Source organism: Balaenoptera ricei, chromosome 6 (assembly GCF_028023285.1).
Source record: "Balaenoptera ricei isolate mBalRic1 chromosome 6, mBalRic1.hap2, whole genome shotgun sequence".
Lineage (NCBI taxonomy): Eukaryota > Metazoa > Chordata > Mammalia > Artiodactyla > Balaenopteridae > Balaenoptera > Balaenoptera ricei.
In genome coordinates, this window is record NC_082644.1 from 56,096,110 (window position 1) to 56,111,917 (window position 15,808).

General features: G+C 38.1%; 1 protein-coding gene across 2 annotated transcripts in view; it reads right to left on the reverse strand.

The window, feature by feature from the left end:
- The window catches only part of CNTLN (centlein), a 354,675-nt gene that overhangs the window by 43,357 nt on the left and 295,510 nt on the right, over nucleotides 1-15,808 (reverse strand). For both annotated transcript variants that reach the window (XM_059924674.1, XM_059924673.1), the window contains exons 22-23: nucleotides 15,179-15,316; nucleotides 14,397-14,582 (exon numbers count right to left, since the gene is read on the reverse strand). In XM_059924674.1, coding sequence (XP_059780657.1) covers nucleotides 14,397-14,582; nucleotides 15,179-15,316 — 324 coding nt within the window. The remainder of the gene's footprint in view (nucleotides 1-14,396; nucleotides 14,583-15,178; nucleotides 15,317-15,808) is intronic.

The following is a 15,808-nucleotide window of genomic DNA, read 5'->3' on the forward strand; positions in this document are numbered from 1 at the left end:
CCCTATCAAACTACCACTGGCATTTTTCACAGAACTAGAACAAAAAATTTCACAATTTGTATGGAGACACAAAAGACCCCGAATAGCCAAAGCAATCTTGAGAACGAAAAATGGAGCTGGAGGAATCAGGCTCCCTGACTTCAGACTATATTACAAAGCTACAGTAATCAAGACAGTTTGGTACTGGCACAAAAACAGAAATATAGATCAATGGAACAGGATAGAAAGCCCAGAGATAAACCCACGCACATATGGTCACCTTATCTTTGATAAAAGAGGCAAGCATATACAGTGGAGAAAAGACAGCCTCTTCAATAAGTGGTGCTGGGAAAATTGGACAGCTACATGTAAAAGTATGAAATTAGAACACTCCCTGACACCATACACAAAAATAAACTCAAAATGGATTAAAGACCTAAGTGTAAAGCCAGACACTATCAAACTCTTAGAGGAAAACATAGGCAGAACACTCTATGACATACATCACAGCAAGATCCTTTTTGACCCACCTCCTAGAGAAATGGAAATAAAAACACAAATAAACAAATGGGACCTAATGAAACTTAAAAGCTTTTGCACAGCAAAGGAAACCATAAACAAGACCAAAAGACAACCCTCAGAATGGGAGAAAATATTTCCAAATGAAGCAACTGACAAAGGATTAATCTCCAAGATTTACAAGCAGCTCATGCAGCTCAATAACAAAAAAACAAACAACCCAATCCAAAAATGGGCAGAAGACCTAAATAGACATTTCTCCAAAGAAGATATACAGATTGCCAACAGACACATGAAAGAATGCTCAACATCATTAATCATTAGAGAAATGCAAATCAAAACTACAATGAGGTATCATCTCACACCGGTCAGAATGGCCATCATCAAAAAATCTAGAAACAATAAATGCTGGAGAGGGTGTGGAGAAAAGGGAACACTCTTGCACTGTTGGTGGGAATGTAAATTGATACAGCCACTATGGAGAACAGTATGGAGGTTCCTTAAAAAACTAAAAATAGAACTACCATACGACCCAGCAATCCCACTACTGGGCATATACCCTGAGAAAACCATAATTCAAAAAGAGTCATGTACCAAAATGTTCATTGCAGCTCTATTTACAATAGCCAGGACATGGAAGCAACCTAAGTGTCCATCATTGGATGAATGGATAAAGAAGATGTGGCACATATATACAATGGAATATTACTCAGCCATAAAAAGAAATGAAATGGAGGTATTTGTAATGAGGTGGATGGAGTTAGAGTCTGTCATACAGAGTGAAGTAAGTCAGAAAGAGAAAAACAAATACAGTATGCTAACACATATATATGGAATCTAAGGAAAAAAAAAAAGGTCATGAAGAACCTAGTGGCAAGATGGGAATAAAGACACAGACCTACTAAAGAATGGACTTGAGGATATGGGGAGGGGGAGAGGTGAGATGTGACAGGGTGAGGGAGTGTCATGGACATATATACACTACCAAATGTAAAATAGCTAGTGGGAAGCAGCCACATAGCACAGGGAGATCAGCTCGGTGCTTTGTGACCGCCTGGGGGGGTGGGATGGGGAGGGTGGGAGGGAGGGAGATGCGGGAGAGAGGAGATATGGGAACGTGTGTATATGTGTAGCTGATTCACTTTGTTATAAAGCAGAAACTAACACACCATTGTGAAGCAATTATACTTCAATAAAGATGTTTAAAAAAAAAAAAAATCCGCCTGTCAATGCAGGGGACACGGTTTCGAGCCCTGGTCCAGGAAGATCCCACATGCCACGGAGCAACTAAGCCCATATGCTACAACTACTGAGCCTGTGCTCTAGAGCCCACAAGTGACAACTACTGAGCCCGCACACCTAGAGCCCGTGCTTGGCAACAAGAGAAGCCACTGCAATGAGAAGCCCGCGCACTGCAACGAAGAGCAGCCCCCGCTCGCCACAACTACAGAAAGCCCTCGCGCAGCAATGAAGACCCGATGCAGCCAAAAATAAATAAATAAAATTATTAATAAATAAATAAATAAAGTCTATTTTGTCTGATATTAGAATTGCTACTCCAGGTTTATTTTGATTTCCATTTGTATGGAGTATCTTTTTCAATCCCCTCACTTTCAGTCTGTATGTGTTCCTAGGTCTGAAGTGGGTCTCTTGTAGACAACATACATATGGGTCTTGTTTCTGTATCCATTCAGCCAGTCTATGTCTTTTGGTTGGAGCATTTAATCCATTTACATTTAAGGTAATTATCGATATGTATGTTCCTATTACCATTTTCTTAATTGTTTTGGGTTTGTTTTTGTAGGCCTTTTCCTTCTCTTGTGTTTCCTGCCTAGAGAAGTTCCTTTAGCATTTGCTGTAAAGCTGATTTGGTGGTGCTGTATCCTCTTAACTTTTGCTTGTCTGTAAAGGTTTTAATATCTCCATTGAATCTGAATGAGATCCTTGCTGGGTAGAGTAATCTTGGTTGTAGGTTTTTCCCTTTCGTCACTTCAAATATGTCCTGCCACTCCCTTCTGGCTTGCAGAGTTTCTGCTGAAAGACCAGCTGTTAACATTTTGGGGATATCCTTGTATGTTATTTGTTGCTTTTCCCTTACTGCTTTTAATATTTTTTCTTTGTATTTAATTTTTGATAGTTTGATTAATATGTGTCTTGGCATGTTTCTCCTTGGATTTATCCTGTTTGGAACCTCTGCACTTCCTGGACTTGACTGACTATTTCCTTTCCCATGTTAGAGAACTTTTCAAATATAATCTCTTCAAATATTTTCTCAGACCCTTTTTTTCCTCTTCTTCTTCTGGGATCCCTATAATTCAAATGTTGGTGCATTTAATGTTGTTCCAGAGGTCTCTGAGACTGTCCTCAATTCTTTTCATTCTTTTTTCTTATTCTGCTCTGTGGTAGTCATTTCCACTATTTTAACTTCCAAGTCACTTATCCGGTCTTCTGCCTCAGTTATTCTGCTATTAATTCCTTCTAGAGAATTTTTAATTTCACTTATTGTGTTGTTCATCATTGTTCATTTGCTCTTTAGTTCTTCTAGGTCCTTGTTAAACGTTTCTTGTATTTTCTCCATTCTATTTCCAAGATTTTGGATCATCTTTACTGTCATTACTCTGATTTCTTTTTCAGGTACACTGCCTATTTCCTCTTCATTTGTTTTGTCTGGTGGGTTTTTACGTTGCTCCTTCATCTGCTGCATATTTCTCTGTCTTCTCATTTTGTTTAACTTACTGTGTTTGGGGTCCTCTTTTCTCAGGCTGCAGGTTCGTAGTTCCTGTTGTTTTTGGTGTCTGCCCCCAGTGGGTGAGGGTGGTTCAGTGGCTTGTGTAGGCTTCCTGGTGGAGGGGTCTGGTGCCTGTGTTCTTCTGGGTGGGGCTGGATCTTGTCTTTCTGATGGGCAGGGCCATGTCCGGTGGTGTGTTTTGGGGTGTCTGTGAACTTAGTATGATTTTAGGCAGCCTCTCTGCTAATGGGTGGGGTTGTGTTCCTGTCTTGCTAGTTGTTTGGCATGGGGAATCCAGCACTGGAGTTTGCTGGCTGCTGGGTGGAGCTGGATCTTAGCGTTCCCACCTCAGAGGCTCAGGCCTGACAACAGGCCAGGGCACCAAGACCCTGTCAGCCACACAGCTTTGAAGAAAAGGGTGAGAAAAAAGAAAGAAAAATAAATAAATAAAAATTTAAAAATAATAATAAATAAATAAAAAGAAAAAATTATTAAAATGAAAAAATAAAAAAAGAGCAACTAAACCAGTAAACAAATCCACCAATGATCACATGCGCTAAACACTAAACTAAGATAAACATAAAAATTAGAAACAAATCAGCCGCAGACAGCAAATCCCAAGTCTATAGTTGCTTCCAAAGTCCACTGCCTCAATTTGGGATGATTCGTTGTCTGTTTAGCTATTCCAGAGATGCAGAGTACATCAGGTTGATTGTGGAGATTTAATCCGCTGCTCCTGAGGCTACATGGAGAGATTTCCCTTTCTCTTCTCTGTTTGCACAGCTCCTGGGGTTCAGCTTTGGTTTTGGCCCCACCTCTGTGTGTAGGTTGCCCTCAGGCATCTGTTCCCCACCCAGACAGGAGGGGGTTAAACCAGTGGCTGATTAGGGGGCTCTTACTCATTCAGGCTGGTGGGAGGGAAGGGTACGCTAGTTATAACTGGAATGAGGGGTGAGCTTGTGGTGGCAGAGGCATGATGGTGCAACAACCTGGGGCACGCCGTTTGTTCTCCAAGGGAAGTTGTCCCTGGATCACAGGACCCTGGCAGTAGCGGGCTGCACTGGCTCCCGGGAGGGGAGGTGTGGATAGTGACCTGTGCTCGCACACAGGCTTCTTGGTGGCTGCAGCAGCAGCATTAGCGTTACATGCCCGTCTCTGGGTTCCAAGCTGATAGCCGCAGCTTGCGCCCATCTCTGAAGCTTGTTTAGGCAGTGCTCTGAATCCTCTCTTCTTGCGCACTCCAAAACAATGGTCTCTTGCCTCTTCGGCAGGTCCAGACTTTTTCTCAGACTCCCTCCTGGCTAGCTGTGGTGCACTAGCCCCCTTCAGGCTTTGTTCGTGCAGCCAACCCCAGTCCTCTCCCTGGGATCTGACCTCCAAAGCAGGAGCCTCAGCTCCCAGCCCCCACCTGCCCCGGCGGGTGAGCAGACAAGCCTCTCGGGCTGGTGAGTGCTGGCCGGCATCGGTCCTCTGTGCGGGAATCTCTCCGCTTTGCCCTCTGCACCCCTGTTGCTGCGCTCTCCTCCGTGGCTCCAAAGCTCTCCCCCCCACCCACCCACCCCCGTCTCCACCAGTGAAGGGGCTTCCTAGTGCGGGGAAACTTTTCCTCCTTCACACTCCCTCCCAGAGGTGCAGGTCCCATCCCTACTCTTTTGTCTCTGTTTTTCTTTTGCCCTATCCAGGTACATGGGGAGTTTCTTACCTTTTGGGAAGGCTGAGGTCTTCTGCCAGCGTTCAGTAGGTGTTCTGTAGGAGTTGTTGCACATGTAGACGTATTTTTGATGTATTTGTGGGGAGGAAGGTGATCTCCATGACTCACTCCTCTGCCATCTTGAAGGTCCCCCCCCAAGCAACTTTAAAACTCCCAAATTGTGCAAAACTTTTTAAATATTCCAATGTTAAAAACAATAGAAGCTTAAAAAAGTTTCACTCTGCTTGCATCAGTTGAATAATGGCTATCACTTATTGTCAAGGTAAGTAAAAACACTGTATGGCACAAAATAAACATTCAATTAATGTTAACTGAATTTCTAAAAATTTATGTCAGCCTTCTTGAACTTCTTGGAGTATCATGGGCTAGGAGTTGTCCCAATATTTGATTATATTTTCAAAGTAGAAGTACTTTCTTAGATTTACATCTCAACTTAAAGTCACTATGTTTTTCAATATTATAATATAATTTATTGTAAGCAGTGAGCAATAGTGTTAGAGCGAAACACAGCAAGCTATTTCATTCCAGTCTTATTAAGATCTAGTTTTCCAGCCTTTATAATGAGTCTTGATCTGTGTTAGCGAACTACAAAAAGTTTTGAATTTCACTGAATCATAATGGACTGATTAGATTTTTCAGTAAGATTAGATTATTATGATGAAGGTTATAACTGGCTGCTCCAATACTGTGGAGTCACTCCTATCATCATAGTTTCTTGGAGAAGTAATGTCTTTTTTTTTTAACGGCTTCCTAAACAGCTTTATCAAGATATAATTTACATATTTTAAAGTTCACCCACTTAATGTATTTTTATTAAAAACTTGTCTTTAAAAACAGCTGTCATTTACCTTTCTTATATAATGATAGGACAGAAAGTTAACTCAAATTGGATTTTATTATAAAACTGTTTAAAAATCATAATTAAGAAGTGATGTCACCAAAATATAGGGTGGGAGATCCAGCCTCCATCCCCCTCACAAATATCTACAGTTAGACAGATATCCACAAACAAAAATAGCTCTGGAAGAGCTCAGGAGTCCACTTAAGAAATTTCAGCAACACAGTGGAGCAGAAAACCTGAGAATAACTCCACACAAAGAAAAAGAAGGGCAGTTTCGTTTTGCCTGCATCATCCCATACCCCAGGGTGGCACTGCTCAGTGCCAAGGGGGAACTGCCCAGTTCAAAAGAGTTCCCTCGCTGGGAAAGGGAGAATGAGGTGAGGAACCAACTTCCCCAGTTTTTCATATCACTGCATGAAGGACCCACTTCAGTTTCACACCACCCAGAGACTAACAAAGCTAAGACAAATAAAGACAGGTTGGAGCAAGGAAGAATGCCTGGGGCTCCCAATATCAGCTATGCAGCAAGAGCAGCTGTGGTTTACAGCTCTGTGCAGGATCCCAACAGCTTTCGCCACTGAAGAAACCAAAGCCCAGGACAGCTGCCATGACCCCCCTGCAGATTTCACCACTGTGATTTCCCCCCACAGGTTTCCACCTTCACGGATGCCACCTGACTGACTCCCTCCCTCTTCCCAGCTGGACCCTCCAATCTGCACTGGAAGTCAGCTTGGCCTTTGCAGCTGCACAAGTGCAAGATGCCAGCCTAGACCCCTGCAGCTGATACTCTGCCGTGCATGCATTTGGGGCTAACCCCTTCAGCTGTGGACCGGTTCGCCACTGGTCTGACTCCTGTCATTGGCCTCCAACGACAGGCAAGTGCCTGTGGTGAGGCCCTGTAGCCATAGGACTACACGCTGACAGCTAAGGCCCCCACAGCTGTTTGTGGGCCCAGATCTGGCTCTGTCTCCTCTCACTGGCGTGCACCGCTGGGCTCACCTGCAGCTAGCCCCTCCACCTGAGCACCTGCACGCCAACACCCAACTCCTGTCACTGGCCTCTTCTGCCATGTGGAACCCTACATTTAGCAAAAAAAAAAAAAAAAAATCTCAAAAAAATAATCTAACTACACCTCAAGGAACTACAAAAGGAACAAACTAAACCCAAAGGTAGTAGAAGGGAGGAAATAACAAAGAGAAGAGTGGAAATAAATAAATTGAGACAAAAAAGACAATAGAAAAGATTAGTGAAACTAAGAGCTAGTTTTTTAAAGAGATAAACAAAATGGATAAACTTTTATCTAGACTTACCAAGAAAAAGAGAGGACTCAAATTAATAAAATTAGAAATGAAAGAGAAGATATTACATCTGATACTACAGAAATACAAAGGATCATAAGAGGATACTATGAACTATTATATGTCAACAAATTGGACAACCTAGAAGAAATGGATAAATTCCTAAAACATACAACCTACCAAGACTGAATCATGAAGTAACAGAAAATCTCAACAGATTAATAATGAGTAAGAAGACTGAATCAGCAATCAAACACCTTCCAACAAAGAAAAGTCCATGACTTGATGGCTTCACTGGTGAATTCTACCAAACAAAGAAAAATTAAAGTCAATCCTTCTCAAACTCTTCCAAAAAATGTAAAAGGAGAGAATACTTTCAGACTCATTCTATGAGGTAAGCATTAACCTGATACCAAAGCCGGATAAGGACACTACAAGAAAAGAAAACTATAGGCCAATGCCCCTCATGAATATAGATACAAAACCTCTGAACAAAATACTAGCAAACTGAATTCAACAACACATTAAAAGGATCATACACCATGGTGAAGTGGGATTTATTCCTGGAATGCAAGAATGAGTCAACATACGCAAATCAATAAATGTGATACGCTACGTTAAAAGAATGAAGGATAAAAATCATATGATCATCTCAATAAATGCAGAAAGGGCATTGGACAAAATTTAACATCCTTTCATGATAAAACTCTCTACAAACTGGGTATAGAAGGAACACACTGGAACATAACAAAGGCCATATAATACAAGCCCAAGCTAACATCACACTCAACAGTGAAAGGCTGAAACCTTTCCCTCTAAGATCAGGAACAAGAGAAAAGTGCCCACTCTCACCACTCCTATTCAACACAGTACTGGAAGTCCTAGCTAGAGCAATTAGGCAGTAAAAAGAAATAAAAGGCATCCAAATCAGAAAGAAAGAAATAAACTTGTCTCTGTTTGCTCATGACATGATCTTTTATATAGAAAGTCCTAAGGACTCCATCAAAAAGCTGTTAGAATTAATCAACAAATCCAGTAAAGTTGCAGGATACAAAATCAACAGACAAAAATTAATTAGTCGTGTTTCTATACACTAAGAATTAAACATGTAAAAAAGAAATAAAACAATCCCACTTATAGTAGCACCCAACACAATAAAATTTTAGGAATAAATTTAACCAATGAAGTGAAAGATCTATACACCAAAAACTGCAAAACACTGATGAAAGAAACTAAAGAAGACACAAATAAATGGAATGATATCCTGATTAAAAGAGTGAATATTGTTAAAATGTCCATTCTACCCAAAGCCACCTAGAGATTCACTGCGACCTCTATCAAAGTTCCAATGGCATTTTTCACAGAAATAGGAAAAAAATCCCCAAATTTGTATGAAACTACAAAAGACTGAATAGCCAAAGCAATCTTGAGAAAGAAGAAAGCTGGAGGTATCACATTTCCTGACTTCAAACTATATACAACTTAATAACAAAAACCCAAATAATCCAATTTAAAAATGGACAAAGGACCTCAACAGACATTTTTCCAAAGAACACATACAAATGGCCAACAAGTTTATGAAAAGGTGCTCAACCTCACTAATCATCAGAGAAATGCAAATCAAAACCACAAGATATCACCTCACACCTGTTGGAATGGCTGTTATCAAATAGACAAGAGATAACAAATGCTGACGAGGATGTGGAGAAAAGGGAACCATTATGTACCGTTGGTGGGAATGTAAATTGGTACAGCCACTATGGAAAACAGTATAGAGGTCCCTCAAAAAAATTAGAACTACCAGCAATCCCACTTCTGAGTACATATCCAAAGGAAATGAAACAGGATCTCAAAGAGACATATGCATTCCCATGGTCAGTGCACCGTTACTTGCACTAGTCAAGACATGGAAGCAACTTAAGTGTCCATCAATGGATTAATGGATAAGGAAAATGTGGCATGTGTGTGTGTGTGTGTGTGTACACACACACACACACACACACACACACACACACACACACAATGGAATATTACTCAGCCATGAAAAAGAAGGAAATCCTGCCATCTGTGACAACACGGATGGACCCTGAGAGTATTATACTAAGAGAAATAAGTCAGACAGAAAAAGATAGGGGCTGAGGGGAGGGGGAAATGAGATGCTGGTCAAATGACACAAACTTCCAGTTACAAGAATAAGTTCCAAGGATCTAATGTACAGCATATGACTATAGTTAACAATACTGTGTTGTATACTTGGAATTTGCTATGAGAGTAGATTTTAAATGTCCTCACCATAACAATAACAATAAAATGGTAATTATGTGAGGTTAAGGATGTGTTAACTACCCTTATTGTAGTAAACATTTCATAATATATACATGTATCAAGTCACCATATTGTATAGCTTAATCTTATACATTGTTATATGTCGTATCTCAATAAAGTTGGAAAAAAAATAGAAAAAAATCATAATTAACAGAGTAGATCAGTACCAAAGTATTAACAATTGTACTTATTAAAAATAAAATTATAATGCCCTACAAATGTTTTCACTAAAGAAGCAAGAAATTTATATGCCCAAATCATCGTACTAAATCTTACCAAGCAAGTACATATTGATAATTAAATGATTTAAGCTTCCAGCTAAATGTTGTTCTTTGGCTGGTATTTATTTATCAGCTAACAAAAGCCATCGAGAAGATGGAATTGAGCATATGACTCTCATATACAAGCACATTAACAAGCCTATATCAGGGCTCAATCAAACTGAGCAAATACTTCTAGAAATTTCCCTTGTGTGTTTTATTCAGTTATTAGGAGAATTCAAAGCCTCAGCTCTACCACATATATCCAGTCCAGATGCTCAAAGCACTTGATTTTACTCCAGGGCAAAATTCCATATTCAAGACTAGATCTAGAACAGATGGCCACTCCTCTTCTATAATCTGGTTGTGCCCTATGCATAAGTGAAAAGAGTAAAGGGAACACAGATTCCATAACATGGCCAGAACAAACATTATTACTATTAGTACTACTAATAATATTTATTAAGTACTTTTGTGTACTTGATACCCTAATAAGCTCTGCACAGAATGAGTCCTGGTGATCATAATGTTCCACGTAGGAACTATGCACATTCTTTAACTATGCTCGTTAAGCAATGTGCATAGCTCTTGCCTTCACAGAGGTTTCAATCTGAGCAGTGATTATGTGTCCTGCACCATTCTTAAAGCAGATGTAAAATCAATTCTTCAAGAATTTAGTGAGCCCTATTATGTGCCAGTACTTTGGGTAAATGAATGACAATACCCTAACTTCAAATTGACTATAATAATCTACTTGAAACAAAAAGAAAAATATGAGAGTTTGCAGTTATGTGTTAATTTATATGGTATATACAATAATTATTCAGGAGATAAATGATAGCCATACTACTAGCTGACACTCAGATAACACTGAGCATATTGGGCAATGTTTGAGCTTTATCTATATTAACTTATTTAAATCCTCACTTCAGGTATGTCCCATCATTACACTAATTCTATAGATGGGGAAACTGAGACACAGAGGATTAAGTCACTTGCCTGAGATAACAGAACTAGAAACTGGCAGAGTAGGGCCCTTTCCCCTTAACCACAGAGTTAAAGAAATGATTCATGAAAGAGGAAGGCCCTGAGCTAAATTGGAAGGATTTAGAGCAAAGAGAGAAGGATATGTCAAGGAAGAAGGAGAACTTGAGGAAAGGCAAGACTGAACATAATCTGGGTGAAATTTGGAGAGTAGTGGGAAAAAAATTAGATTCTAAACAGAATAGGGTCAAATTATGGAAGGTCTTAAATTTTTAAAAAGGTGAAAGCTGAGCTGTAATGCAGTAGTGTTTAGGACGTCACTGATGGTATGTCACTGCGGATGGCAGCTCCTGAGCATTTCTGCCCAGTCCTAGGGTGGGCCATATGTGTGAGGAAGAGAAGGATGACAGTAATCTCCTTCCTCAGACCCAAATATCCAGTCTTTGCCAATGTTTCTGGTTTGGGCATTAGTTTGCTTGTGGCCCTTTATTAGAGAAATGGATTAAGCAGTAGAAGTGGTACCATTATCAAATACATATTGACCCTAAAACACAGTTAAGTAAAACAAATGTCAAATTACCATTAGAAGTCATGAGTGGTAAAAGGTGCTATTAAATACCAAACTGATAAATATTTTGTTATATAGATTCAATCCATAAAAGCAATGTTAGGCTTTAAAAAAAACACAATGTTTTCAAAACAGTATTAATGCGTAATATCACCTAGCAGTTATATGCAGATTATTGGGCCTCACCCCAACCAAGATTTTGATTCAATAATGCCCACAATTATGAATTTTATTTAAATGCAATAGAATCTGTTGATTCTAATGCAAGCAATCTAAATACCAAACTGAAACAACATGGAAAATTTCTGAAAGAGTACTAAAAATATTTTATCCCTATCTGTTATCATTCTCTACTATAGGACCTTCAATATGCTACTCAAATTAAAAAGTCATGAAACCACGGCAATCGTGAATTTATGTACTAGGACATCTATACTCTATATCATTGTTGGTGAAATATATGAAGGATTAGTATGTTACTCTCAAACAACTAGAGATTAGACATTCACTATATCATTAAATACTATTCACATCCTTGGACATAAATAAGAAGTTTGTTTTTTAAAAGATAATTTTTTGCCAAACTACTCTGTGTGAAGAAGTACACCCATTACATTATCATAAAGGTCATGAAACTTCGTCAAGTCTATAATAATCAGATATCTAATCATAAAATTCATTTTTCTATTTTAAAAACTTCTGGTTATCAATTCTTTTTAAAACAGGACACGTTCAAGGAATACTTTAGGAAAAACCATAATTAGCATTTGAGTAAGTCTTATAAGTGTGCATTTCATATTTTATATATTGGCTAACAGTACAAAAAATGCAACTCTAAGCTGAATATAAAACAAGGAAAACAAAGGTTTATGAAGCTAAAAGTCATAATAAAAATAGCTCTACATCATGAGTAAAATAACGACAATATTCAATGAGAGTGCTTATCATAAGTTAAACAGTGAGACTATTCAACAAGCATTTGGAAGGAATGACATTTTAAATCAGGAAAAGGAAATATGATTAAATTAATAAATTTAAATTAATACTCTGCAATCATTTAGAGTCCTCTGAGGCAAGCATTATTGGTCTGACTTTATACCATTTGAAACCTTCATTGAAAGAGATAAAATGTTTTATTCCATTCATTTTGTAGATATTTTTTAAATGAGAAAACTCCCAAGGTATCTATGATTTCCAAAGAAACAAAGTAAGGGATTTGTTCTAAATTGGGTACTATTAACACTGGCATAAAATGTTGTAAGCTGTTATTTTTAGAGGAATAAAGAAAATGGTACTATACATAAGATCCAGTTATTTGCCATCTTATATTCAACTTATAAGCCCAGGAATGTTAATTCTTATAAATAAGATCAATACCTAAGGGGGTAACTGATTTGAGAACACTAACGTATTTATATATATAATAATTATATATGCAGCAAGTCTAGTTGAGTGGTTCAAATAATAGTAGGGTTATTTAAGAAAGAAGACAGTAAGTGGTGATGTTATTTTATTCCATAGAAGGACATTTAAACTTTAATTTTATAAAGATTCCATCAATTAAAAATATTTATATATTTAAGTAAGTTTCTACTGTTATGATAGGCAAGTTTTTAATAATATATGCCAGCCAAAGGAACAAGTAGCGGGAAGAACTCAATCTCATCGAAGATTGGTTAAAAAAAAAAAAAAAAAAAAAGAACATTGCAACTTCAGGAGATAAAAGGGGGAAAGTAAAGAGTTACCCTCCCACAGTAGTCAAATTGTCTTAATTCTTATTTTTAAAGGCCAAAAGGGCTTTTATTAAAATTTCATATTCCTAAGAGAAATTCAATTTGATTAGTTAGTGATCATTATTGCATGCCAACTCTTTGCAAGTCACTATGGTACATGTTGTGGAGGTAGAGATTAATAAAACGTTGTTCTTGACTTTAAGGAACTCATCATAATTTATATAATGGAAACAGATCCGTGTGCTGACTATAATACGAGGCAGAATAAAAGGCACTAAACAGGGGTGTAAACAACTCACAGTGGGATTGAAAGGAGCGGAGCAATAACCAGGTTCCTAGCCCTCAGTGCCTCATATCTCTGAAACTAGAACTGCTCCTCCTGAGTTTTTCCAGAATAGTTAAGGGAGGAATACTGGCTGACCATGTTGGGCAGAAGTACAGGCCAGAGGTCTAAAAATTCCTTATAAAGACTTTCAAACAAAACACCCATTTTAGCCTGGTATTCTCCTCTCCCCCACCACCCTCAGCTTTGGTGGTTCCTTGTGCAGCCAATGCCAGAACCGTTCTGGGAGTCTTCAGTGGTCAGATAATTTCCAGATGGTACACCCTTTGTAGACACTTCAGCTTGTCTTCCTTTTGTCCTGCTAGATCATTTACCATTCCTCTATCCATTCCATGTGTGATAGGTCATGGGCTGGGGTGCAATGTCTCTTAACTTCAGTTATCATGGAGCAAGTTTCTGGTTGTTATTGCTTGGATGATTTTTAAAAGGAGAGTGGAATGAAAATGACTCAATTCTTTTGTCTTAAAATCTGTCTTGGGACTTCCCTGGTGGTGCAGTGGTTAAGAATCCACCTGCCAATGCAGGGGACATGGGTTCGAGACCTGGTCCAGTAAGATCCCACATGCCGCGGAGCAACTAAGCCCGTGTGCCACAACTACTGAGCCTGCTCCTTAGAGCCCGCAAGCCACAACTACTGAGCCCACATGCCGCAATTACTGAAGCCCCAGCACCTGGAGACCGTGCTCCACAACAAGAGAAGCCACCGCAATGAGAAGCCTGCACATGCAACGAAGAGTAGCCCCCGCTCACTGCAACTAGAGAAAGCTGGCGTACAGCAATGAAGACCCAACACAGCCAAAAATAAAAATAATCAAAAAAAAAAAAAACCTCAGCTGTCTCGATTATGTGATTACCACAATTTCATAACTAAATTGACATTAAGAAAAGAATATTAATAATAGAGTGGACATTTTTAAACTCAAGCTATAAAAACAAATCTTTTATAGAGAAAATTTGAACAGTGTGGCAGGTAGGGTAGGGGAAGATGCTTTGTGGTTTAGGAAAGCAGAAAGGAACTTCAACGTACTTCCCAAATCATCTGAAGTAGGCCACTGCCCACTCTGCCTGAAGTAAAGTACAAGTTAGTAAAGCACAAAGAATTCAAACCTTCACAAATATGGTGAACTCTTCCACTTTCTCATTGGCTAGCAGCAATTTCTTCTGTGCACCTTCTAGGGCCTGCTCACTTTGCATTGCTAATCCTTGAAGCTGCTTAGATGCTGCTGTTTCAATTTCTGCCATGGCAGATTCAGTCTCATTTATTTTTGATATGAGGAAAGTAAGCTTGAGATCCTGCAAAAGACCAGTAATAATCATAGAATAAAAAAATATTTCTTAAACAGATTTGGATGTTAGTTAGAGATGTCAGATAAGGAAAGGGTTTCATTACTCTCTCTGTATCTTGTATTCATTTTTATTTGAGTAAAATTGATGGTTGTTTTTGTTTATTTTCAATGAATATCCTGCACACATATTATCATATATTTATCATCAAAATTAGTTTATGCTTTTTAAAAATTATAAATCATTAAAGACATGGAAGCCATTTTAGACTGAAAGATTTCATATATCAAATGGAAGTATTTAATTAGTTTATAAGTTTAGGTGGACCTAACAATTTATGTACACTTACATAAATGCCAGTTCTTAACAACAGTTTTCACTTATTAGAAATTATCAAGACAAGTAAATCTGTCTCTCTAATACAGCACTACCTTTAATAGTAAACAAACTCTTAGAGTTTTATGTAGAGATATAAATGTTCTTTGCAGTTATCTGAAACATTTAAATAGCTCATAGTAGTTTTGGGGAGAAAAAAAGGACAACTTTAAAAATGAAAAAGACATTATTACGGTCCATCTCCAGGCTAAAATGTCCTAAAACCATACCTTTTTTTCTAACTCCTCTTTAGTTCTCTGATACATCTGTTCATACTGTGACTTCTCTTTTACAGCGACACTAAGTCTTTGCTTTAGTGAATTGATTGATACCTTCTTGTTGGAACACTCTTCAGTTAATGTCTTCACCTACAATAAAAGCATGAAGGTAATTATTATTGGTAAAGGCATTCTAGTTCCATACTGTATTTGTTTCAAATGGAAACCAAATGAATACATGAATAAGTCTAGTTTATTTTCTCATAAATGATATCAAATTCAAGTATAAGATCTGTAGAACTCATACTGTGAATGAGACTAACAATCCTTAAATCAATAGCAAAACCCCAAAATTGCACAAAAAAGCATGAATATTGGTATGTGTAGCCTTCTATCTAATAATGTAAAATTAATTTTAACGATATTTCCTTTAATTACTAACCTAAACTTCCTTAAGTAGGAGATGGTTGGTTTTGATTCTTAAATAAGCCAAGTCATGGATAACTTTCATTTGTATTCTCCAGTAAAAGTATAACATGTACTTTTTAGGATAAAATTAAATAAGTAATACAACATATTTATTATACATTTCAAAGAATAGCCGAAGAAAATAGTTTTTCTATTTCACTTTAAAGCTATTAA